General features: G+C 42.1%; 1 protein-coding gene and 1 long non-coding RNA gene across 3 annotated transcripts in view; one reads left to right on the top strand and one right to left on the bottom strand.

The window, feature by feature from the left end:
• LOC140727025 (interleukin-5 receptor subunit alpha-like) overlaps positions 1–27,967 on the top strand; it is a 97,215-nt gene that overhangs the window by 50,812 nt on the left and 18,436 nt on the right. For both annotated transcript variants that reach the window (XM_073044186.1, XM_073044187.1), the window contains exons 4-8: positions 767–914; positions 3,974–4,094; positions 8,305–8,486; positions 9,715–9,854; positions 14,324–14,462. In XM_073044186.1, the coding sequence (XP_072900287.1) occupies positions 767–914; positions 3,974–4,094; positions 8,305–8,486; positions 9,715–9,854; positions 14,324–14,462 (730 nt within the window). The remainder of the gene's footprint in view (positions 1–766; positions 915–3,973; positions 4,095–8,304; positions 8,487–9,714; positions 9,855–14,323; positions 14,463–27,967) is intronic.
• LOC140727026 (uncharacterized) lies at positions 9,848–27,847 on the bottom strand. Its single transcript, XR_012098777.1, has 3 exons — positions 27,727–27,847; positions 21,253–21,304; positions 9,848–10,029 (listed from the first exon to the last, which is right to left on the bottom strand). It is a non-coding gene; the product is annotated as an uncharacterized lncRNA (long non-coding RNA).

Raw genomic sequence — 27,967 nt, 5'->3', positions numbered from 1 at the left:
AGGTGAGGAGAAGGGTGGGTGGGTGGGGGAGAGAGATTCCAAATGTCGCTCCACTCTTTAAAGATGGAGGGAAGCAAAAGACAGGAAATTAGAGGCCAGTTATCCTGACTTCAGTTGTTGGCAAGACTTTGGAGTCTCTTATTAAAGATGAGGTTTTGGGGTTCTTGGAGTCACATGATAAAATAGACTGAAATCAGCATGGTTCCCTTAAGATGAAATCTTGCTTGACAAATCTGTTGGAATGCTTTGAGTAAATAACAGGCAGTATAGACAAAGGAGAGTCAGTGGATGTGGTTTACCTGGATTTTCAGAAGGCCTTTGATAAGGTGCCTCACATGAGGCTGCTTGACAAGATAAGAGCCCATGGTTTTACTTTCACAAACTTATTGAAAGTTGGATTGAGCTTGAGGGCCAAACGCTTCTGGGGATTGCCAAATGTTATGTGGATTTTCTGGTGTAGTATGTTTTATCATGTGCTTTTGTGATATCATTCTGGGGGAATGTTGTTTCATTTTTAAACTGCATTGCAGTTGTGGTTTCTAAATGACAATAAACCGAAATTCAATTCAATTCAATTCCTCCTCATGCTTATGTTTGCAAAAACTAGCCATTCAGTACATTTTGGCTCTTAATGCTTCATATGAGAACCATTCCCACCACCTAACTCTCTATGTAGTTTTTTCAATTGACTTCTAGATCTAATTTTCATCTCCTGCAACTTGGTATTAAAATGAAGAGTTCTAAATATGTTTTTTTTTAAATTTAGAATGCAACGCATTTTTTGCAAGAATATCAAAAGACGATGGATTTGGAATTACACCGGGGACTATTTACCCAAGTCAAGCTGTTATATAGTGCAGAATACGTTGATGAAATATCTAGCAACTGGACTAAAAGAACTTTTCATCGACCACGTATGTTTTCTTTTTAATGATTTGCTGAATCACTTTGCATATTGGTATTCACTTAATGGGATGGGAGATGGATAACTTATACCTTAAGTTTAATCTACAGTCCATTTTTCAAATCTGAAATGCTGGTGGCTGAAGTTAATGTTTTATTATACACCCTGAGTCCAGAATATGCTCTAACAGCTATGAGAAATTCTTTTAATCTACACTTATACAGTCAATTGTGTGTCATTCCGGTCACCCTCCCACAACAAAGATATCAATAAGCTTGAAACAGCGCAGAGAAAATTTACACAGTTGTTGCTGGGACTTGAGGATCTGAGTTATAGGGAAAGATTGAAAAGGTTAGGACATCATTGCCTGGAGTGCAGGAGGATGAGGGGAGAAGGTCTCTTCTCTCTGAGGCTGGTATGAGTGTGGAATGAGCTCCCAGTAAAAGTGGTAGTTGGGGGTTCAGTTGTAACATATAAGAGAAGTTGGGGTAGGTACATGATGAGAGAGGTATGGGGGGGCTAAAGACTGGGTGCAGATAGATGGGACTAGACAGAAAGCCAGGCTGGCACAGACTAGATGGGCCAAATTGCCTGTTTTTGTTCTATGGTTTCCTCTGATTCTATGACTTGCACCCTCTGGCATTTACTGGACTGACTATCCCAAGTGTCCGTGATTTGCCCCTACTGTCAGGAAGGAGGTACAGGGCATCAAGACTAGAACTGCCAGACTGGATAACAGCTTATTCTCCCAGGCTGACAAACCACCAGCAAAGTCTTGTCACTAAGAGAATGAAATGTTTACTGTTTACCCGTGTTGTGCACTGCATGCACTTTGAATTATATTCTATGAAAACTTGTGGTAATATTTAGTTTAATGTGCTGTGTGTGATATATGTTGAGTGGGGTGGGTACACTGTGGACTGGAGGAATGTTGTCTTGTTTGGTTTTACACACACACACACACACACACAGGAAAGTAATGCACAGAAACTGATGATGCATTCTCTGCCAGACAGGACTCTTTAGACATTCAGAATTTACTATCTTCTGGCATTGAATGGGGTGACATAGAACATAGAATAGTACAGCACATTACAGGCCCTTCGGCCCACAATGTTGTGCTGACCCTCAAACCCTGCCTCCCATATAACCCCCCACCTTAAATTCCTCCATATACCTGTCTAGTAGTCTCTTAAATTTCACTAGTGTATCTGCCTCCACCACTGACTCAGGCAGTGCATTCCACGCACCAACCACTCTCTGAGTGAAAAACCTTCCTCTAATATCCCCCTTGAACTTCCCTCCCCTTACCTTAAAGCCATGTCCTCTTGTATTGAGCAGTGGTGCCCTGGGGAAGAGGTGCTGGCTGTCCACTCTATCAATTCCTCTTAATATCTTATATACCTCTATCATGTCTCCTCTCATCCTCCTTCTCTCCGAAGAGTAAAGCCCTAGCTCCCTAGACGTGGAGCACAACCTCTCAAGGCTAAATGAAAATAGGAAAAAACCTGCAGATGTTAAAAACTGGAAATTAAAACAGAAAGTGTGAGAAACACTCAGCAGATCAGGCAGCATCTGTGGAAGGAGAAATGGTGATAGCGTTGCAGGAATGAAACAGAACAAATAGGCAGAGAGATATATCAGGCAGACAAGTAAGCAGGTGGATAGTAGCCAGATAGATAGAGAAAGAGAGATATGGAGAGATAGACAAAATAACGGACAGACTGACAGACATGTCTACAAAAGGAGAAGTGAAGAAATGTCAGCAACACACACAAAGTGCTGGTGGAACACAGCAGGCCAGGCAGCATCTATAGGAGAAGCACTGTCGATGTTTTGGGCCGAGACCCATCGTCAAGACTAACTGAAAGGAAAGATACTAAGAGATTTGAAAGTAGGAGGGGGAGGGGGAAATGCAAAATGATAGGAGAAGACCGGGGGGGTGTGGGATGAAGCTAAGAGCTGGAAAGGTGATTGGCGAAAGTGATACAGAGCTGGAGAAGGGAAAGGATCATGGGACGGGAGGTGTCGGGAGAAAGAAAGGGGGAGGGGATCACCAGAGGGAGATGGAGAACAGGCAGAGTGATGGGCAGAGAGAGAGAAAAAAACAAACAACTGAATATGTCAGGGATGGGGTAAGAAGGAGAGGAGGAGCAATAATGGAAGTTAGAGAAGTCAATGTTCATGCCATCAGGCTGGAGACTACCCAGCCGGTATATAACGTGTTGTTCCTCCAACCTGAGTGTGAAGAAATGTGAATAGACAGCAAACCGATGTGCAAATTAACTGGGGCAGCACGGTAGTGCAGTGGCCAGCACAATGCTTTACAGTACCAAACTGGGAAATATCCCCAGTTCTGATGACGGGTCTCAACCTGAAAAGTTCTTCGTTCTTTGATGCTGTTTAACCCACGGAGTATTTCCTGTATTTTCTGGTTTTATGTCCTATCTATATCATATCATAGCAAACATTCTGTTTGGCATTTTGTTAACTGTTAAACAGCTTGTCCTTTTGCTGTGCTGTAGGAAAAGTACATGGACTAGAAGGGTACAGAGGGGTTGTGGTCCAGGCACAAGTCAATAGGAGTAGGCAGGATAACAGTTTGGTATGGACTAGATGGGCTGAAGGGCCTATTTCTGTTCCATAGGATAGGTACATGGAACAGGGGAGTATGGAAGGCTATGATCCAGGTGTAGGTTGATGGGTCTAGGTAGAATTACAGTATGGCATGGAGTAGATGGGTTGAGGGGCATGTTTCTGTGCTGTTGGATAAGAAACACAAAATACAAGTACAGGAATGTTTTTTGATTCAATAAGACTACAAGAAGTGATCAGATTACACCATATTTCACTGCACCACCCCATGTGCTCACATGCATTTTGCTTCAGTATAAGCAGGAGCTTTCTTAATCATAAGTGAAAGACTTGGCAGTGGGAATGCATATTAACTTTGAAACTCTAATTATGACAGGAATGGGAGGTCACACCTACAATATATGCATAATAAAACTGACATACAAAATAGTGAACTATGCTAATGTTTACTTTCTGATTGGCTCATTCCTTCAGGCGATTCATTTGCCTCAGTTGACAACCTGACCTGTGTTTTTTATGGGAATACTTACATGAACTGCACTTGGGATGTTTATGATGATGCTACAGAGGATGCACAATACATTTTGTCCTACAGGTAAGGACGGAACTTGTGTTGGACCTACTGCTGATGTCTATCTGTCCAGCCAGTTATCCATTTAGTTATTTTTAATTTATTTATTGAGATACAGTGCGGAACAACCCCTTCCAGCCCTTTGAGCTGAACCACTCAGTAATCCCCCAATTTAATCCCAGACTAATCACGGGGACAATTTACAATGACCAATTAACGTACCAACTGGTATGTCTTTGGATTGTGGAAATAAACCTGAGGACCTAGAGGAAACCCACATGGCCACAGGGAGAAGGTACAGGCAATAACAGGAATTGAACCCTGGTCACTGTAAAGCATTGTGCTGACCACGACACTACTGTGCTGCCCCAGTTAATTTGCACATCGGTTTGCTGTCTATCCACGTTTCTTCACTTCTCCTTTTGTAGACGTGCCTGTCAATCTGACCATTATTTTGTCTATCTCTCCATATCTCTCTTTCTCTGTCTATTTATCTGGCTGCTTATCCACCTGCTTACTTGTCTGCCTGATATATCTCTCTGCCTATTCATTCTGTTTGCCTGTCTGCCTGTCTATTCTTCAAAATACCAAGTTGCACCCAGGGGCCACTTAATTAGATACCTCCTCTACATCATAAAGTAGTCACCGACTGTACGTTCGTGGTCTTCTGCTGCTGGAGCCCATCTACTTCAAGGTTCAATCTGTTGTGCATTCAGAGATGCTTTTCTGCACATCACTGTTGTAATGCATGGTCATATAAGTTACTTTCAGCTTGCTGAACCAGTTTGTCCATTCTCCTCTGACCTCTTTCATTAACAAGGCATTTTTCCTCTTAGAATTGTCACTCACTGGATGTTTTTTTTTGTTTTTCACACCACTCTCTGTAAACTCTAGAGACTGTTGTGCATGAAAATCTCAGGAAATCAGCAGTTGCTGAGATACTCTAACCAACCCATCTGGCACCAACAATCATTCCACAGTCAAAATCGCATAGATCACATTTCTTCTCTATTCTGATGTCTAGTCTGAACAACTGCATGCTTTTATGCATTGTTTGCTGCCACACGATTGCTTGATATTGCATTAACAGGTCCCTCAGCCCATCTAATCCATGCCATACTGTTATTCTGATTAGTCTCATCAAGCCACACCTGACTATCACCCCTCCTAGTGCTCTCCTTCCTTTTCTCCCATACGCCACTCTCCTCTCCTTTCCAGATTTCCTTTTCTCCAGCCCTTTACAGTAAAAGAACCCTTAGGTGTAAGTGGTCTTAATATGACTGAATTTACCCTGTCATAAACAAGCGAAAATTTGCAGACGCTAGAAATCCAATAAACAAGCACAAAATGCTAAAGGAACTCAGCAGGCCAGGCAGGCTAATTTGAGAAGGAGATGCTAAAGTCAGATATATCGGTATTACAGTGGAGTAAAGGGAATTACAGAGACACACAAGCGGAGTTGTCCAGAATTGTTTGGAAAAGAACACTGGTGAGGATGCAGATGGTGTACACTCCACAGTTCTTAAAGAGGCGGCTGAAGAGATTGTGGAGGAATTAGTTATGATATTTTTTTAAATATCACTAGATTCTGGAATGGTTCCAGAGGAGTGGAAAATTGCAAATGTCACTCCACTCTTCAAGAAGGGAGAGAGGCAGAAGAAAGGAAGCTATAGGACAAACAACACACACAAAATGCTGCCTGGCCTGCTGTGTTCCACCAGCATTTTGTGTGTGTTGTTTGAATTTCCAGCATCTGCAGATTTCCTCTTGTAAGCTATAGGCCAGTTAGTCTAACCTCTGTGGTTGGGAAGATGTTGGACTTGATTATTAAGGATGAGGTCTCAGGGTACTTGGGGGCACATGATAAGATGGGCTGTAGTCAGCATGGTTTCCTCAAGGGACAATCTTGCCTGTTGTAATTCTTTGAAGTAGTTGAGACAAAGGAGAATTGGTTGATGTTGTGTACTTGGATTTTCAGAAGGCCTTTGACAAGGTACCAAACGTGAGGCTGCTTAACAAGCTATGAGCCCATGGAATTACAGAAGAGATTCTAGAATGGATAAGCAGGTCTGATTAGCAGGAGGCAAAAAGTGGGAATAAAGGGAGCCTTTTCTGGCTGGCTGCCAGTGGTTAGTGGTGTCCCACAGGGGTCTATGTTGGGACCGGTTCTTTTAACGTTATATGTCAATGGTTTGGCTGATGGAATTGATGGCTTTGTTGCAAAGTTGATGTGAAGATAGATGGAGTAGCAGGTAGTTTTGAAGAAGTAGAGAGGCTACAGAAGGACTTAGACAGATTAGGAGAATGGGCCAATAAATGGCAGGTGGAATACAGTGTTGGGAAATGTATGGTCATGCACTTGGGTAGAAACAATTGAATCTTCTCTAAGTGAAGAGAAAATACAAAAAACTGAAGTGCAAAGGGACTTAGGAATCCTTGTGCAGGATTCCCTAAAGGTTAATTTGCCAGTTGAGTCTGTGGTGAGTAAGGCAAATACAATATTAGCATTCATTTTAAGAAGGATAGAATATATTATCAAGAATGTAATATGAAAACTTTATAAAGCATTGGTGAGGTCTCTCTTGGAGTATTGTGAGCAGGGTTGGTCTATGTATCTTAGAAAGGATGTGCTGAAACTGGAGAGGGTTCAAAGAAGGTTCACGAAAATGTTCCCAGGATTGAATGGCTTGTCATATGAAGAATGTTTGATGGCTCTGAGCCTGTATTCAGAAGAATGAGGGGTGATCTCATTGAAACCCGTTGAATGGTGAAAGGCCTCGGTAGGGTGGATGCGGAGAGGATGTTTCTCTCCACATGGTGGGGGAGTCTAAAGCCAGAGGACACACCCTCAGAATAGAGGGTTGTCCTTTTAGAACAGAGATAAGGAGGAAGTTTTTTTTAGCCAGAGAGTGGTGAATCTGTGGAATTCATTGCGACAGGCAGCTGGGGAGGCCAAGACTTTATGTATATTTAAGGCAGAGTTTGATATATTCTGGATTGGGGAGGGCATGAAGGATATGGGGTGAAGGCAGGAGATTGGGGTTGAGAGGAAAATTGGATCAGCCATGATGAAATGGCACAGCAGACATGATGGGCCAAATGGGCTAATTCTGCTCCTATATCTTATGGTCTTGTGGTCCTACCATTTCCACCTATCACATCCCAGCTTTTTACCTCATCCCAACCCTCTCAGCCACCTAGCTTCACCTATTACTTCCTAGCTTGTAATCCTTCCCCTTCCACCAACTTTCTCCTCTGTCTTCTTCCTCTTTCCCTTCCAGTGCAGATGAAGGGTCTCAGTCCAAAGCATCAACTGTTTATTCCTTTCCAGCTGTCTAACCTCCATTCTTCTGCCCATCTACCGGCCTGTTGGTCATTCAGTTTATCTGCCTGTGCATCCCTCTTTCTGTTTTCCTGATCTCAGCCTTTCTGTCTGCCTGTCCATGCCTCTGTCTACCAGTCACTCAGCCTGTTTGTCTGCCTTCCTGTCTGTCTGTACGAACACACCCAAAAATGCTGGTGGAACCCAGCAAGTCAGGCAGCATCTATGGAGAGGAATAAATCTATAGGTCCTTCATTATGACTGGAAGGGAAGGGGCAGAAGCTGTCGTAAGAAAGGGGAGAGGAGAAAGGAGTACAAGTTGTCAAATGATAGGTGAGGCCATGTGAGTGAGAAGGTGGGTAGAGGAGGTGAGATGAAGTAAGAAGTTGGGAAGGTGTGGGTGGAAGAATCAGAGGGATGAAGAAGAAGAAATCTGACAGGAGAGGTCATATGAGATCATATGACAGGCAAGCAGACATGCTCCACCATTCCATCATGGTTGATTTTTGTTTTATCCCTCTCAACCCCAATCTCCTGCCTTCTCCCCATAAACTTTGCTGACAGTGATCCATGAGAGAAAGGGAAGTAGGAGGAGCACTAGGAGGAGATGATCAGCAGGTGAGGAGAAGACAAGAGGCGAGAGGGTAACCAGAGAGAGAGAAGGAGTGATTGCGGAGAAAGTATCAGAAGCTAGAGAAATCAATGTTCATGCTATCAGGTTGGAGGCTACCCGGACGGAATATACGATGCTCCTCCAACCTGAGTTTGGTCTTAGCATGGCAGTAGAGAAGGCCATGGACTGACTTGTCAGCACGGGAATGGGAATGGGAAGTCAAATTGACATGTCAGAAGTCTGTCTGTTACCCCTATCATTCTTTGGAAGAACTTACAATTCAATTTACTTTTTTTAAGGATGCAAGATGCAAGTGTCATATACAACTGTACAAATTACCGTGTGGATGGAACGAGGAACACTGGCTGCATCGGCCACAGATATGACCTTCAATTGTTTTCCGAGATTACGATGTGCATCAGTGAATTGACCAACAAAACCAAATTACCGTATTGCAGGATATTTGGACCATACAAATTCCGTAAGATACTCTTTATCTCTTTCTGATCAGAACATGTGGAAACATAAATCAGAATATTGGCAAGTGGAGTTTAATGTGGAGAAAACTAAATGTAAGGGGTTTCTTCTTTTATGTTACTGCTAAGGCTAATAAAATGGCTTCTTTGTTAAAAGTAAAAATGCCTCTTTGTCATGTTAACTGGTGAGAGAGTGCTTTCTCTCGCAGCTTGTTTGGGTTATAATTACTAATAACAAGAATTGTATTCATTTGTTAACCAATTGGGATAGCTGTTATTCTTTCTTGTGGGTCTATAAGCTATTGTCTTGCGGACTTTTGGGGAGAAGGCATGATGCTGTAAGCTGGGCGACAGAATGGACCCCGAGCGGGGTTCCCAGGCCCAGGGTTTTTGGCGAGGAGAGGGGACGAGGACAGATTCATGTGGAGCGTCTGGTCGACCACCGTGGTTGGTCCCAGGCGGCAGGTCGAGGAGGTCGGAGGGGGTCGAATGGTGGCAAGAAGACGTTGTTAACTGAGCTTCAACGGTTGTGCATGAAGTGGTTGAACTTTGTTAAGTTTGGTGCTTTTTACTTTTCCTTTTATATTGTATCTCTATTAAGTACAAATTTCCAGTAAGATCTATAAAGTGTAATCATTTAATCGCATATGGTGTACTGTCTGTTATTTGGCGGGGTGGGGACATCACACAGTGTCTACACAAGCTGACTACCCAGTTTGGCGGGGCCGAAGGCTGCTCCCCCTAGACAGAAGCGAGCTGAACGAGCCTGAAGCTTACCAGGGGGCTACATGAAGTAAAGCACTTAGGCAAGAAGTTGAATCCACAAAACATGGTTGAGGAACAGGGGTGGGTGTTGGAATATGGAATGAGTGTGGTGCCATACACTCAGTGGCCACTTTATTAGGTACACCTGTACACCTGTTTGTTAATGCACATATCTAATCAGCCTATCATGTAGCTGCAACTCAATGCTCATATCCAAAGATGAATTAAAAAGTTTGAGGTAAAAGAAAGACTATACAAAAACAAGACTTTAGTCCAAAACTAAAAGCAATCAGAGACAAGTCCATGGTATTGCAAGAGATGGTCCCCAATTATTCCATTAAATGAGATGAATTGCCAGAACTGTAGTGTTGAGCTTTGCACAGACATTAAATCATATTTACTATGTTAGAATTTTTTTTGCTGTGTCTGAACCATGCTATGGCATGAAACTAAATTATCTTCTTTCAGATAAGCTCGGCAGTCCAATAAATGTCAAGATAAATAAAAGCACCGATGAAGTCACATGGAATCTTGCAAAAGATAATTTAAGCCTTATTTGTTACGACGTTCAATTAAAAATCACAGATTGGAATAATGGAGAGCAGAAGGTAAGGAAATGTGTACTTTACTATGGATTGGAATATGCTGGAATCTGCTTTCTGGGACTTCAGCACTGTTGTTGCATTTGGGCGGGATGCTGGTCAGGATAGATGGTTCTATGACTCCTTCGGTATATCTTGTAATTCTCTCAAGGTTAGTGTTGGATCCCGGTCATTTTGTAATCTGTAAGTCAAGAATGAAGCATAAAACTCGGTGGTTATGGCCATTTATTGAGTGTGTTAAGAATGAAAGAAAGAACAAAGAATTTGTGGTTATCTTATACTCAAAGCTAACTCAAGTTAACTCAAATGTTCATTGACTGTAGTTCAGCATTCAATACTGTGACCCCCTCCAAGCTGATCGCCCAACTTCGCCAGCTTAGTATCAGCTAATCCCTCTGCAATTGGACCTTGGACTTTCTGACTAACAGACCTCAATCTGTTAGACAACCTCTCCTCCTCCACTCTCGCCACAAACACTGGTGTGCCTCAAGGCTGTGTGCCGAGCCCTCCTCTGTACTCCCTTTTCACCTATGACTGCGTTCCTGTACATGGTTCTAAGTCCATAAGCAAGTCCACAGACGACACCACAGTGGTTGGCCTGATCAGAGGGGATGATGAGACAGTCTACAGGGACAAGGTCCAGCACCTGGCCGCGTGGTGTGCCGACAACAACCTGGCCCTTAAGACCAAGGAATTCATTGTGGACTTCAGGTATGCTAGGAGCCACACTCACTTCTCCATCTACATCAATGGAGCTGTAGTGAAGCATATATCAAACTTCAAATTCCTTGGCGTCCACATTTCCAAGGATCTCACCTGGTCCCTGAACTCCTCTATCCTGCTCAAAAAGGCTCAACAGTGCCTTTATTTCATGCAGAGCATCAAGAGAGCTCACCTCTGTCCCAGGATACTGACGGAATTTTATTGCTGTATCATTGAGAGCATACTCTCAGTGTGGTATGGCAATTGTCCCGTATCAGACCGCAAAGCACTCCAGCGTGTGGTGAAAACTGCTCAGTGGATCATCGGCACCCAATTGCCCACCATTGAGAACGTCTACCATAAACGCTGCGTGGGCAGGGCGAAAAGCATTATCAAGGGTGCATCTCACCCTAACCATGGATGTTTTACTCACCTCCCATCCGGTAGGTGCTACAGGAGCCTCCGCTCCCACACCGGCAGGCACAGGAAGAGCTTCTTCCCTGAGGCTGTGACCCTGCTGAACCTCACATCATAGCGCTCAGCAGTATTGCACCCATATTGGACTGTCTCAGTACTTTTATATTTGTGTGCTGTAGCACTTACTTTTTATTTGCAGTTATTTTGTAAATAACACTTTTCTTTGCATTTCTGGTTAGTCGCTAACTGCATTTCATTTGGCTTTGTATCTGTACTCGGCATAATGACAATAAAGTTGAATCTAATCTAATCTAAATTAGAGGATAAGACACCACCTGAAAAAAACATAAAACCTATGAAATAACCAGATTTAAGTGGCCTGACACTTGTTGAAAAAAAGCCAAGAAGCTTCCAGAAAAGAACAGAATGAACCATACTGCAAATGTTGAAAAAATCACTGAGCAATTATATGAATATATAAAAAAACACAAGCAAGCATAGGAAAGATTGAATTATGAGAAAAAATAACAATTTTACACTCTAATCCAACATTAATGGAATAAAAACAATTATCTCTGGAAACACTTAGCAAGTCAGGCAGAATGAGTAGAAAGGTTAGTAAGAAATGCTGTACCTGACTAATGACTACACCTCTCCCCACACAGAACAGAGATAGGCTTCTCCTGGTCCTCAACTTTCACTCCAGTAGCTTCAGAGACAATTCTTCCATCTTTTCCTTTGATGACTTAGTGACCTCTTCTCGTGACAGGACAGAACAGAGTGCCTGTTTTGAGAGTCTGGGGTCAGACATGTGAACCATGTGGAGACACAAGAGAACAGATGCTCAGTTCCAGAGCAACAGACCACAGTATCTGCTGGAGGAATTCAGAGTAGGATGAGAGTAGGGGTGGGATGGTGGGGGGGGGGGGGGGGTGGTGTTGCGGGTGGAAGGGAATGGTCAATGTTTCTAGTCAAAAGCCTGCATTAGACTAAGAATTGGGAGGGAAAATGACCAGTAAAAAACAGGAGATGATGAGTGGTGAAACAAGAGCCAGTGATGATTGAGGAGAGGCGAACATTGTGACCTGCGGAATGCACTGACTGCTTCTAACTAGGATCTCAACACTGGGAAATGTTGGGCTGGGAGAGGACAACACCATTGGTTCTCCTGTCTTTCTGGCGAATTTTAATGCTCTAAGTTCCAGGTAAATTTATTAGCAAAGTACGTGTATGTTAGCATATACTACTTTGAAATTCATCTTCTTGTTGGCATTGACAGGGAGAAAATAAACAGAATAAAACTTTACAAAAAAATGATATGTAAACAGACAAAGACCAACAAGAGGCAAACTATGCAAATAAGAATGAGTTGTGAATTTGGAAGACTTTGTACAGTTATCCATGATATACAGGAAAGATATAAAAATACAAAATGCTGGCAGAACTCAGCAGGCCAGACAGCATCTATGGGAGGAGGTAGTGACGACGTTTCGGGCCGAGACCTTTCTCTCCTGATGAAGGGTTTCAGCCCGAAACGTCGTTATTACCTCCTCCCATAGATGCTGTCTGGCCTGCTGAGTTCTGCCAGCATTTTGTGTTTTTATATACAGGAAAGATGATTACTTTCCAAGCTATTTTAGACCATAAGATCATAAGATGTAGGAGCAGCGTTTTGGGTGGCCATTTAGCCCTTCAAGTCTGCTTCACCATTTCATCATGGCTGATCTATTTTCCCTCTCAGACCCCATCTCCTGCCTTCTCCCCTTTCGTGCCCTGACCATCAAGAATCTATCAATTTCTGCCTTAAATATACATAAAGATTTGGCCTCCACAGCCGTCTGTGGCAACAACTTCATTTCCAGAGGATTAGAATATAAAAGTAAGGATGTAAGGATGAGGCTTTATAAGGCAGTGGTGAGGCCTCACTTGGAGTATTGTGAGTAGTTTTTGTCACCTTATCGAAGAAAGGATGTGTTGACACTGGTGAAATTTCAAAGGAGGTTCGCCAAAATGATGTGGGGATTGAAAGGCTTACAGTATGAGGAGTGTTTGTTAGTTCTGGGCCTGTACTCACTAGAATTCAGAAGAATAACAATGGGATCTAATTGAACCCAAGCAAATGTTGAAAGGCCTTGATAAAGTAGATTTGGAGAGGATGCTTCTTCTAATGGGGGAAGTCTAAGACCAGAGGACACAGCCTCAGAATAGAGGGACGTCCACTTAGAATGGAGATGAGGAGGAATTTCTTAAGCCAGAGAGTGTTGAATCCATGGAATTCATTGCCACAGACAGCTGTGGAGACCAAGTCATTGGGTATATTTAAGACAGATGTTGATAGATTCTTGATTAGTCAGGGTATGAAGGGATACGGGGAGAAGGCAGGAGATTGGAGCTGAGGGGGAAATGGATCAGCCATGATGAAATGGCAGAACAGACTTGATGGACTAAATGGTCCAATTCTGCTCCTTTATCTTATGGTCATAAAGTCTCATAAATTGGCAACTTGTTTATTATTGTTGCCTCTACAGAGATAGAGTGAAAAGCAATGTTTGCATGCTGTCTAAATAGATTCTCCCATACATGATTAGACTGAAGTAGTACAAATTTAAACATGGTAACAGTGTGGAGAATTGTTGTAGAGAAAGCAGATTGCAAAGACCATGACAAGATCGGTTGAGAGATCAAGAGTTAATCTTGATACGCCTCTCTCATATAGAACATAGAACACTACAGCACATTACAGGTCCTTCAGCCATGATGTGCTGACCTTTTAATCTACTCTAAGATCAACCAAGCCCTTCCCTCCTCCATAGCACAAGAATTCTCTGTTACTCATGTGCCTATCAAAGAGTTTCTTAAATGCCCCTAATGATTCTGCCTCTAGTATCTTGGCAGGATGTTCCATGAACCCACCACTCTCTGTGTAAAAACTCTACCTCTGACATCCCCTATACTTTCCTCCAGTCACCTTAAAAATATGCCCCCCCCCCTTGTATCAGCCAATTAGTCTCTGGCGACCCACTCTATCTATGCCTCTTATCATTTTTTTATATCTCTATCAAGTCTCCTCTCATCCTCCTTCGCTCTAAAGAGAAATCCCTTCACTCGACATATCTTCATAAGACATTCTTTGCAATCTAGGCAACCTCCTAGTAAATATTCTCTGCACTCACTCTAAAGCTTCCATATCCTTCCTATAATGAGGTGACCAGAATGGAACACAATACTTAAAGAGTGTGGTCTAAATATCTCTGAATTTGTCTTCAAATAAGTCTATGAATTTGTGAACGGTCACAGAATCTATAATCACTTCTGCCAATTTAATGAATTGTTATTAACCAATATGTTTGTTTCAGGTTAAAAATACATCTGATACAAAATATGTCATCAGTCGGGATAAAACAAAGAAATATTCAGTGCAAGTAAGGGTGAAAGTGAATAATGTTTGTTTGGAAAGCTTTATCTGGAGTGACTGGAGCAAACCACTTATTATAGGTAAGAGGATTATTTTATACAGTAGCAAATGCAAATGCCTTATCCCTGAAACCCTTGACACCCTTACTAATCAAGAACCTATCAATATATCCAATGACTTGGCCCCTGTAATGTATGGATCTATTTCTTTTAGTACAATGACCTCCCTCCCACCTTAGCATGACGAATGGACTGATAAATTACCTATGCGCATTGATCTATTGTCTATACATGCACATTGATCTGCGCTCTCTCTCTCTCTGTCATGTGAATAGACCAGTTAAAGCCATCTCCCACATGTATGCTTTTATTGATTTGATATGTAGTTGCACAGACACAACAAATTGGCAATGAGAACAAACTTGAAAATCAGCAAATATCAGCAATGACACCAACAGTTATGGGACGACAAAATTTGGAGGAAGAGACAGTGAGGGGAAAGAGTAAGTCAGTGTGGAGAAGGCCGTCACGGATGCTAACAAAGGGCATGTGAGCAACTGAGTAATACACAGTGAAAGATGCACAACTAGCAAATTTAAAGTGAAAGTAGCGTGTCAGTGGCCTTAGTCAGGAAAGTTGACTAATTTGGTAGTGCTAATGAGGACTAGAAATTGTATATCAAGAGGGTTGAACTGTATTGTAATAAGATCAACGTGGATGTGGAAAAGGAAACCACTGTGCTTCTTTGCTTAATGGGTGCTAAAATGTACGGTCTTTTACATAACTCCTGAAAAGCCAGCAAGCAAGACGTTTGATGCAATTTTTGGTATTTTACAAAATCACTAGAGCCCTAAACCACTGGTAATAGCTGAAAGATTTAGATTTTACAAAAGTAACCAAAGGATGAAAGCATTTCTGAATACACTACATCACAAACTTTCCCAATACTGTGACTTTAAAGTTGGAATTTCTAGTGCATTAAAGGACAGGCTTGTATGTGGCATGCATAATCAGAGCACTCAAAAAAGGCTACTGGCAGAAAGAGACCTATCCTTAGAATGGGCATTGGCCTTTGCAATATTGTTAGTGACCACAGCAAAGGATGCAGCAGAATTACAGAAAAAGAGTTTCGAATCTGAAATGCACAAAATGTCACTGAATGGTTCAGAAAGCCAAAAATGTTATCGATACGGCAAATCGTCCCATGATGTTGGTTCAATGAAAAAGTTTGCACAGAGTGTCACAGACAAGGTCACATACAGTGTGCAAGTCAGAGAAAAAGCACAACCAAAGTGGAAAAACAACAGACTGAAATGATTCAAACACTAAACTAAACAAATGGACAAAGTGACTGAATGTAAAACTGCATCAGACAACACAGAGTCTGACAAAGGTGAGCTGTCATGCCTGGAACTTCATAGTTTTACTGAAGCAGATCACAAAATCACATGGATCACAGTAGATGTGTCTGGTGTAAAACTGGAAATGGAGCTGGATGCAGGGTCAGCTTTGTCTATGATTTCAGAGGGTGACTAAAACAGACTGTTTTCTAAGCTATAATTAGAAAAGACACCAGTGATGCTAAAGACCTACACAAGTGAGAAAGTGTCTCTCAAAGGCAAACTGAAAGCAAATGTGATGTATGGAAATAATACACAGCAGGTAGTGCTTTATATGCCAAGGTTGAGTGGAGGGATTGGACCACATCGATCATCTCAGTGATCAAGAAATGGAAGGACAGAGCTGTTGACATATGCATGAACTTCAAAGTGAGTATCAACCCTGTGCTGCATACTGTGCAGTATACCATGCCATGAATAGAAGACATTTTTTGTATCTTTGGCAGACGGGAAGAGGATTTCAAAGATTGACGTCACAAGCCGATCTGCAAATGGTGATTGATGAGTCCAGCAGGAAGTTCCTCACAATCCACCCTCATAAAGACTGTCCCAGTATAATCGTCTGATCATAGCATCGCAGTAGTTCCAGCAATTTGGCAAAGAACAATGGCCAAGTGCTCCAAGATATGCCAGGAATACAATGTTACCTTGATGACATCATCGTGACTGGCAAGAATGATGAAGAGCACCTCCAGAAAAATGGTCTGCAATATGAAATCTCTTATTGTGGACATGCCATTGACAAGCATGGTTTACCTAAGTCACGAGAAGATTGAAGCAGTGCTACAGGCAGATGAAAAGGAAAATGTGTCATACTTTTTTGTCATACTACAGGTCATACTTGGGCCTGGTAAATTACTACCATAGGTTACTGCCAAATATTGCTTCAGTGCTGCATCTATTGAACGCACTGTTGCAAACAGGAGCAAAGTAGGAATGGTTAGAAAGATGTGAAAGAGCATTCAAGGAAACAAAGAGACTAATAGCATCAGATAAACTGCTCACCCATTATGACCCATCTCTGCCCTCAGACTTGAGTGCAATGTGTCCCCAATGGCACTGGAGTCATTTTGTCATGTGTTATGAAAGATGGATCTGAACGCTCAATTGTGTTTGGTTCAAGATCACTGAGGGGCGCAGTACACAATTATGCACAGATCGACCAAGAGACCCTTCGTCTAATTGGAATAAATTAGTTCCACCACTACCTCTATAGACAAAAGTTTATGCTAGTCAAGTCAAGTCAAGTCAAGTCACCAGCCGCTTATGTCCATTTTCAGTCTCAGGAAGGGATTCCAGTGCTGTCTGCTACCCGGTTGCAGTGTTGGGCACTTTTCCTAGGGGCTCAAGCTTATGACATAGAGTTCAAGGGTACCAAACAACACAGCAATGCTGATGGCTTGTCGCCTCTTCCACTGTTGGCAACTGAAGAAGACAAGTCTTCATACTGTGACCATAATGTGTGGAGTTTGTGATTCTGCTCCTGACCCTCCTCCTGAACTTGGTGGGTGGCAAATATCATGTCAATGGTCCCGTGACCTTTGCGAAAGCCACACAGTGACTCCGGCAGCAGGCCCAGCTCCAGATGAGTGACCAGACAATTCAGCAGGACTCTTGCAAGAGTGTTTCCTGTGATGGAGAGCAGCTAGATTCTTCGGTAGTTATTGCATACCTGTCGATTGCCCTTCCTCCTGTAGAGGTGTACGATGGATGCACCTTTAAGTTCCTGAGGAATGGATCCTTGCTTCCAAAAAGACTGGAACAACTCGGTGAGCTTCTCTAAAAGTACAGGACCACTGGCTTTGTAGATCTCTGTAGGTATGGCGTCTGCCCCTGGGACTTTGTCACTGGATAGCTGGATGACAGCTTTCGTGACTTCAGCTGGTACTGGTGGGTCACCATGGCACTGATGATGTCGACCTGGGGAATCCTGTCTATTGTCTCATCGTTAATGGATGACGGTCGGTTGAGAACGACTTCAAAGTGTTCAGCCCATCTCTGCAGGATCTGAGCCTTCTCTGTAATGAGAGTTGTACCATCTGTACTCAGGAGGGGGGAGCTTCCAGGAGACAGAGGTCCGTAGAGAGTGTTGAGGGCTTCATAGAATCGTTTCAAGTCATTTCTGTCAGCGTATCCCTGTATTTCATTTGCCTTGGCGCTCGGCCAGGCATCTTGCATTTTACGCGGTTTATTCTGGACTGTCCTGCAAGCACTGGTAAAGGCGTTTTTCTTGGCAGCTGATGATGGGTCGTTCTGATGGGCACGATGAAGGTGGTGCTTTTCAGCAAGCGGAGCTTGTATCTCCTCATCATTCTCCTCAAACCAGTTGGAATGCGGATCGAAGGCATGCAAGACAGCTCAACCATTTCCACATGACTTGTCTTTGCAGAATATTAGGCATCAGATGGCAAGACAAAGTACCAGACACGAAAGTTCTCCCTAGAGCAAGTCTCCCATCAGTCCACACACTGCTGATGAGAGCACAGACCCGGTGGGCAGGTCATGTCATCCGCATGCCGGACGAGCGCATACCCAATCAGCTTTTTCTTGGGGAACTCTCTGCTGGAAGATGCTTGCATGGAGGGCAGAAGAAATGTTACAAAGACACTCTAAAGGCCTCCCTGAAGTCGCTTGATATAGACACGACCTCCTGGGAAACGCTGGCACCAAACCGCCCTACCTGGCGCAGACTCATCCACGAGGGCTGTCAAGCTTACAAAGACAGGCGCGCTGCTGAAGCACAACATCAGCGTGAACTGCGCAAGTCCAGAGCCACCAGCGCAACAACTGCAGTGCCTACACACGTCCGCCCAACATGTGCCAGGACATTCCGTGCCCGAATTGGCCTGACCAGTCATCTCTGGACACGCCGCATCCAGTCTCAAAATGACTAATGGTGTCGAGGTCTTCATCGACGACGATGGACATACTACATGCTCATTTGAAGTGGCCTGAAGTCATACCAATGATGTCCACCACATCAGAGAAGACTGTTTCCACTCTGAAGACTATCTTCTCCAGAAATGGTTTACCAGAACAAATTGTGAGTGACGATGAACCTCAATACATGTCAGAAGAGTTCAGACTGTTCTTGAAGAAAAAGGGCATAGGACATTTCAAGTCAGCTCCTCACCACTCATCAATTAATGGGTTACTGAAAGGTTTATCTAAACCTTCAAGAAGTCCATTAAAGCGATGGATAAGGAGTACATTTATCTACATCACAAGGTGGACAACTTCCTTCTTGCGTATCGGAACTGTTCATACAATGACAAATCAAACACCAGCAATGCTGTTCATGAGCAGGAATCTGAGATCTTGCATAGACCTCCTGAAAGCAGGTCTACGGGGGGGGGGGGGGGGGAAGTACAGAATAAACAGTTCAGCCAGTTGCCATGTGAATCAGCAAGGGGCTTCAAGGTTGGACAGGAAGTCCTAGCGCATGATTACTGGGGAGATGTGGACAGCCGGTAGAATATCTACAAGCGCTGGACCACTGATGTACACAGTGGATGTTGGAGATCAGACATGGAGATGTCATTTGGACCAGATACTGGATGCTCAGCCAACGAACACACCTGAGTCGGCTGCATCCAACTAAACAGACACATTACAGCCACTGGACTTGCCTCTCAGCGATGATCATGTCATTAGATAGATAGATAGATAGATAGATAGATAGATAGATAGATAGATACAACAATGTGACACCTGCAACAGAGAACGTTGTCTTTGACAAGACACCTGCTAAACCTGATGTCACTCCCCAGGTCCAAAGTTGCTATCCTGAAAGAAACAGAGCAGCACCCAAAAGACGGAACCTTCAGCATAGTGAAGTTAGTTATGGACTGTTATTGTGAAAGCATGTTTATTTGGAATGTGGCTTGTTAAAGGGAAATTGAATGTTTTGTTACTGATACAATTTTAGAACATAGAGCACGGAAATTTACAGCACATTACAGGCCCTTCGGCCCACAATGTTGTGCCAATCATGTAACCTACTCTGGAAACTGCCTAGAATTTCCCTAGCGCATAGCCCTCTGAAAAAATTTTAGCTCTGAATCCTTGCCAGAAGGGTTTAGTAGCCATCATTTATAATATGATCGTGAAAATACAGCCAGGAGTATCAGAAAAAATTAAGAAGGAATGGGAAGAAGAACTTCACTGTCTTATACTGAGCAGTGGGAGAAAATTTTACAATTAGTCAATTTTTCTTCTATTTGTGCTAAACATGCCCTAATACAATTTAAGGTCATACATAGGGCTCACATGTCCAAGGATAAACTTGCTCGATTTTATTCTTATGTTAATTCAACCTGTGACAGATGTCATTCTGAAGTCACTTCATGTTTTGGTCTTGCCCCTATTTGCAAAATTATTGGAATGATATTTTCGGTATTATTTCAACAGTTCTGAATATCAAATTGCAGCCGCATCCTATTATTGCAATTTTCGGTTTACCATGGTGGATAATAGTTGTTTATCCCCCTCAGCCTGGTGGATGATTACTTTTGTTACATTAATGGCTAGAAGATCTATCCTATTGAACTGGAAAGAAATTAATCCTCCAACCATATTTCAGTGGTTTTCTCAAACTATTTCTTGCTTGAGTTTAGAAAAAAATAGAAGTGTTGTCTTTGACCCTTCAGTTAAATTTGAAGAAACTTGGAGACCATTTATTCAACATTTTCATATGAGCTAAACTGGCTTTTCCTAAACCTTACTTTTATTATACTTAATTATTTGGATGGAGGTGCGGAGTTATTGACGCTACTGTGTATATTTGATATAATGCAATGGCCCATGTTGGTTAGGTTTTTGCTTTTTTTTGGGGGGGGGGGTTCTTATTTATTCCATTTTGTGTAACTACTATGAGTTTGGGAGGTTATTATATATGGATTATCATCTATTTGTATTTATACCTTAACCTATTAATTATGTACTCTCAAGCTCTTTGTATTCATGTTTCATTTATGTTTGTTTAAAATTAATAAAAAGATTTAAAAAGAAAGAAAGAAAGCCCTCTATTTTTCTACACTCCATGTACCGATCTAAGAATCTCTTAAAGGACTCTATTGTATCCTCCTCCACCACCGTTGCTGGCAGTGCATTCCTCGCACTCACCACTCTCTGTGTGGAAAAACTTCCCCTGATATCCCCTCAGGACCTATTTTCACCTTAAAGTTATGCCCCTCGTGCTAGCCATTTCAGCCCTGGGAAAGAGCCTCTGGCTATCCACACGATTAATGCCCCTCATCATCTTATACACCTCTATCAGGTCACCCCCCATCCTCCGTCGCTCCAAGGAGGAAAGGCCAAGTTCACTCAGCCTATTCTTATAGGGTACGCCTCCAATCCTTGTAAATCTCTATTATGTTACATTAATCTAAAGGGGGAGGAAGTGTAATTTATGGATCCATTACCTTTATGCACTGACTCCGCTTGGCACTAAGTATAGACTGATAACTTACCTCTGCGCATTGATCTGTTGCTTACACACGTCCTCCCTCTCTCTCTTTCTCCCTGCAATATGAATACACCAGTTAAAGCCATCTCCTGCATGCGCGCTTTTATTTAGTCGATATGTATCTGTACAGACACAACACCCCCCACAGCTGTCCATGGGAATAAACTTATTATCCCTCTCAACCCCATTGTCCTGCCTTCTCCCCGTAATCCTTGACGCCCTTACGAATCAAGAACCCTTCAAACTCTGCTTTAAATATACCCAGTGACTTCGAAGGGCGGTGCTTTAAGAAGTCAGCATCCATCATGAAGGACTCCTACCGTCCGCGATTTACTGCCTTCCCATCGGGGAGGAGATACTTTAGTGTCCTTCTTATGCCTTGGTAGCGTAACGGTTAAAGGAATCTTATTTTCATCTCGGGGCGTTCTGGAATTTGGAGTTCAAATCCAGTGCTGTCTGTAAGGAGTTGTACGCTCTCCCCGTGACCACGTTGGTTTTCTCCGAGTGCTCCGATTTTCTCCCACAGTCCAAAGACATATAGCTAGTCGATCAATTAGTCATTGTAAATTGTCCTGTGATCAGGCTTGCGTTAAATATGTTGGTTGCTGGGTGGTGCACCTTGTTGGAACGAAAGGGCCTGTTCCATACTGTATCTCTAAATAAAATAAAGTAAAATTGCATTGAATGCTTTCTGTCTCAGCTTCTGCACCAGAAGGGCTTCGGTTCAAGTCCCACTCTGGGATGTGAACATCAGGGGACAGAGCTGAGACTGCGTTAATTGACCAGAAATATGATATCAAATAACTCAGGTTGAACTTCAGGTTCAAATTGCTTGTTGCCATAAGGAAACATGAACTGGATATAGGTGCGATGAAATTTTGCACCTGTACTGCAGTACAAGAACAAGAGAACCATAAGCAAATATGAATTTAACTTGAGGTAAATTTGTTGTCACAGGCAGCTGTGCAGGCAAGGTCATTGGGCACATTTAAGGTGGAGGTAGATACGTAGATTCTTGATTAGTCTCCCCTCAGTCCTTTATTATTTAATTTGGCTTTAGAACCACTTGCTATTGCTCTTAGGGATTCTAATTCTGTGCAGGGTATTAAGAGAGGGGATAAATTACATAAGGTTTCGTTATTTATTAGTTTACATTTCAAATCCTAGGAAATCTATTCCTTTTATGTTATCTATATTTATGGAATTTGGTATTTTTTCTGGATATAAACTTAATTTACATAAAAGTGAATTATTTCCTATAAATAATCATTCTGATTATTATGATCAAATACCTTTTAATATTGCCAAAAAACATTTTACTTACCTTGATATCAAAATTACTAAAAAATTTAAAGATCTATATAGGTATCATTTCTCCCCTTTAGTTGAATATACTCAACAGGTGCTTTCTAAATGGTCACCTATGTCGATGTCATTGATAGGTCGAATAAATGCTATAAAAATGGTTATTATACTGAAATTTTTATATATATTTCAAGCAGTTCCCTCTTTTGTTCCAAAAACATTTTTTGATAAAATAGACTCTTTGATTTTGTCTTATGTTTGGAATAATAAAAGCTCTAGAGTGAATAAACTTTTATAGCAAAAATCAAAAAAATATGGAGGACTGGCTTTACCAAACTTTAGATTTTATTATTGGGCAATTAATATTCATTATATTACTTTTTGGATTTATGATATAGATGACCAAGATTGCCCTTCATGGTAACAGTTGGAGGAAAATTCAGTAATGGGGTTTTCGTTAGCTTCTTTATTAGGAGCTCCCCTTCCGTTTTCGCTCTCCAGAATAGGTAGACAAGCTCTCAACCATATTGTTAAACATACTTCAAAAATTTGGTTTCAGTTTCGTAGATTTTTTGAATTAAATGATTTTCTGCTTTCTAGAAATATTTATTCTAATTTCTTTTTTAAACCATCAACTTTGGATAAGGCTTTTTTAACATGGAAAATTAAGGGAATAAAAACTTTTTTAGATTTGTTTTTACAAAACTGTTTAATGCCTTTTCACAGTTAATGGATAAATATGGTATCTCTAATACACATTCTTTCAGATATTTACAGGTTAGGAATTTTCTACGTGATTTTTTACCGAATTACCCCTCGGCCTGCTCTTTAAATTTGGCTTATGCTATTTTTCAGTTTAACCCTTTTCAAAAACGATTAATAGCTATCATTTATAAACAGTTAATGAATGCTCGCATGTCGCCTAATGATAGGGTTCAACGCATCTGGGAAGTAGAACTTCAATATTCACTTTCAGACAATCAATGGAGTAAAATTTATTATTTAGTCAATAATTTATCTATCTGCGCACGCCATATCTTAATTTAGTTTAAGATAGTACACAGGGCCCATAGATCCAAAGATAAATTGGCGCATATTTTTCCTAATATAAGCCCTATTTGTGACAGATGTAATGCAGAAGTGGCTATTCTAACTCATATGTTTTGGTCATGTGTAAGTTTAAACAATTTTTGGAGGAATGTGTTTGGAATATTATCTAAAGTTATAGATTTGGATGTTCAACCTAATCCACTTAGAGCAATTTTTGGGATTATTCCAGAGGAAGCAAGCAAAGTGTCTGCTTCTGCTCAACATGTGATATGTTTTTCAACTTTACTGGCTAGGAGAGCTATTTTGCTACACTGGAAAGAATCTAACTCGCCCACTGTTTTTTATTGGCTCTCCTTCATTATGTCATGTCTAAGCTTGGAGAAAATTAGAAGCCGGACATTTGATACATCCTTTAAATTTGAAGAAGTCTGGGAACCCTTTATTCAATATTTTCATATGGTCTAATTTATTTATTTATTTATTTTCCCCTTTTTTTCCTCTCTCTTTGGGGAAAATCTTTATCTGTGAAGGTTCGGAGATGACTGGAAGGATGTTTTTTTTCCTCTTTTTAATTTTGTCTTCAATTGGACTGCCCAATCTTTCTTTTTCTTTTTTTTCTTTCTCTTTTTTTATTTCAGTTTAGTTAGTGGGTTTTTTTTTCCTTTAAAAAATTTCCAATTTTTTTTAATGATTGCTATGAGGAGTTGTAGTTTTTTTTGACCATTGTATATATAACAACGTAATATTTTACCTATTTGATTTTGACATTATATACTTTCTGTTTTTATTATTGCAGTTTATATGTCTTTTATATTATCTGTTTGCTAAACTCCTCCTCTGATTTGTATATTCTTTATTTGAAAATCAATAAAAAGATTGAAAAATGAAACAAAATGATTAGTCAGGATGTGAAAGGTTACGGGGAGAAGGCAGGAGAATGGGGTTGAGAGGGAATGGATCAGCCATGGTGAAATGGTGGAGCTGACTCGTTGTGTTGAATGGCTAATTCTGCTCCTATGCCTATGGTCTTATGATCTAAATTATGTTTAACTCACATGTGGAAAAATTAATAACAAGTTAAATAGTGACCATTATTTCTTTGGACTGTGGGAGGAAACTAATGTATTCGCAGGGAGAACGTATGAGCTCCTTACAGATGGCACCAGAATTGAATTCCAAATTTCGGGGAAAAATATAGCGTTACAGGTCAGTTCAATAATCTAATGACAGTTGTGCAGAAGCTGTTGTTGAACCTTGAACTAAAAACAAAAGAGTTGTCCTCCTTCTTCAAAGAAAGATGCTTGCCGTCCTCCATCATCGATGCTACCCTCACTCCATCCTCCCCTCCAGGGTTAGGCTTCCTCTGGTTTTCACCTGCCACCGCAGCAGCCTCCGCCTCCAGCTCAAAATTCTCCATAACTTTCATCATATTCAATAGGGTCCCACCATCAGTCACATCTTTCCCTCCCTCCCCCACTCTCTGCTTTCCATAGGGATCGCTCCCTATGCACTCCCTTGTCCATTCGTCCCCCCTGCTGACCTCCTTCCTGGCACTGATCCTTCCAAGCAGAATAATTGCTATGCCTGCCCCTACACCTCCTCCCTTTACTACCACTCAGAGCCTCAAACAGCCCTTCCAGGTGAGGCGACAGTTCACCTGTGAGTTTGTTGGGGTCGTCAGCTGTATCCAGCACCCCCAGTGAGACCTGATGTAGATTGGGATACTGCTTCGCCAAGCACCTACGCTCTGTCCGCCAGGAAAAGTGGGATCTCCCAGTGGTCACCCATTTCAATTCAGCATCCCATTCCCATTCCGGCATGTCAGTCCACGGCTTCCTGTACTGCCGTGATGAGGCCAAGCTCAGGGTGGAGCAGCAACACCTCATATCCCATCTGGGTAGCCTCCACGCTGATGGCATGAACATTGATTTCTCTAACTTCTGTTAATGCCCCCCTTCACCATTCCCCATTCCCTTTTCCTTCTCTCAGCTTATCTTCTTACCAGCCCATCGCCTCCCTCCGGTGCTCCTCCCCTTCCCTCTCTTCCATTGTCTTCTGTCCTTTCCTATCAGATTCCCCCCTCTTCCTGCACTTTATCTATTTCACCAATTGGCTTCCCAGCTCTTTACTTCACCCCTCCCTCCCTCCTGGTTTCACCTATCTTGTATTTCTTCCTCCGCTCCCCCCGGCTTCTTACTCAGGCTTCTCAACTTTTTATCTCCAGTCCTGAAGAAGGGTCTTGGGCTTGAAACATCAACTATTTACTCTTTTCCTCAGATGCTGCCTGGCCTGCTGAGTTCCTCCAGCATTTTATGTGTGTTGCTTGGATTTCCAGCATCTGCAGATTTTCTCTTGTTTGTGGTTGAACCTTGAGGTACGGGCAATCAGGCCCCTGTACCTCTGCTTGAGAGTTGCATTGAACTGAGGTCATTGTACAGATGCTGTTGAGGTATATAAAATTTCGAGGAGTATATTAGGGCTGACTGCAGGAATCATTTCTTCTTACCATAAGACCAGAAGACCATAAGATATAGGAGCAGAGTTTGGCCATTTATCCCTTAGAGTCTCCTCTGCATTTCATCATGGCTGATACATTTTCCCTCTCAGCTCCAATGTCCTGCCTTCTCCCTGTATCCCTTCATACCCTGACCAATCAAGAACCTATTAACAACTTTAAATATACCCAAAGACCTAGGTTTCTAAGCCATCACCGCTCTATGGCTGAAAAATTCCCACTTATCTCCATTCCAAAAGGACCCCCCTCTATTCTGAGGGGTTGTACCCTGTGGTCTAAGACTCTCCCACCAGAGGAAACATACTCTCCACATCGCCTCTATAAAGGCCTTTCATCATTTGATAGGTTTCAATTAGGTCACCCTCATTCTTCTGAATTCTAGTGAATATAGGCCTGGAGCCAACAAAAGCTCTTCATATGACAAGCTGTTCAATCCTAGAATCATTTTCATGAACCTCATTTGAACCCTCTCCAGTTTCAGCACATCCTTCCTAAGATAAGGGGCCCAATACTGCTCACAATACTCTAAGTGAGGGCTCACCAGTAGTTTATAAAGTCTTAACATTACATCCTTACTTTTATATTCTAGTCCTCTTGAAATGAATGCTAAGATCTTATTGGCCTACCTCACCACACGCTCAAACTGCAAATTAACCTTTAGGAAATCCTGCACAAGGACTCCCAAGTCCTTTTGTGCCTTTATTCTCTCCATTTAGAAAATGGTTAACCCTTTCATTTCTTCTTCCAAAATACATAACCATACACTTCCTGACACTATTCCATCTGCCACTTCTTTGCTCATTCTTCCAATCTAAGTCCTTCTGCAGCCTATTTCCTCTAAAACTATTTGCCCCTCCACATACCTTCATATCGTCAGCAAACTTTGCAACAAAGCCATCAATTCCATCATCCAAATCATTGACATATAACGTAAAAAGAATCAGTCCCAACGCAGACCCCTCTGTGGAACACCACTAGTCACCGATAGCCAGTCAGAGAATGCTTCCAATAGTCCCACTCATTGCCTCCTGATATCCAGCCACTGCCTATTCTATGCTAGAATCTTTCCTGTAATACCATGGGCTTGTAGCTTGTTAGGCAGCCTCATGTGTGGCACCTTATCAAAGTCCTTCAGAAAATCCAAGAACACAACATGAACCGATTCTCCTTTGTCTATCCTACTTGTTATTTCTTCAAAGAATTCCAGCAGACTTGTCAGGCAGGATTTTCCCTTGAGGAAACCATGCTGACTACAGCCTACTTTATTATGTGCCTCCAAGTACCCCAAAGCCACATCCTTAACAATTGACTCCATCTTCCCAACCACTGAGCTCAGAATAACTGGCCTATAATTGCTTTCATCTGCCTTTGTCGCTTGGAGAGTAGAGCGACATTTGCAATTTTCCACAAGCAGCAGCAAAAGCAGTAAGCTGGAAGGGTTGGTGGTTTTACCACACACTCCAGTACCAACATACTGTGTAGCATGCCCACAATGTTTGGCAGAACATAGAAGTCAACAAAGCAGAACAGATCAATCAACAAATCTTAACAGTGAAACAACCCCTATTATTCCTTTCCCTCCCAAATTCACATATACAGTCCTCTAACCTCAGAACAGGCCATCCTTGGCCTCCAGCAGACTTATGGATTCCCAGACACTGTGCCCTGACTTCCCAAGTGGACTCATAGAGGTTCTCGAGGCTGGCTATCGGGCCTTGACTTCTGTACCTCCAATTGGCAAAGGGTGGCAAGTAGCTACATACAGTAACTGGAATACACTGCTGGATAGAGCATTGAAGGTGGTGATAAATAAGGAGCAACAGCTGTTCTTGATATGCCAGCAGGTTTA

Source organism: Hemitrygon akajei, chromosome 4 (assembly GCF_048418815.1).
Source record: "Hemitrygon akajei chromosome 4, sHemAka1.3, whole genome shotgun sequence".
In the NCBI taxonomy this organism is placed as follows: Eukaryota; Metazoa; Chordata; class Chondrichthyes; order Myliobatiformes; family Dasyatidae; genus Hemitrygon; species Hemitrygon akajei.
This window is presented reverse-complemented; position numbering and strand designations above follow the sequence as displayed.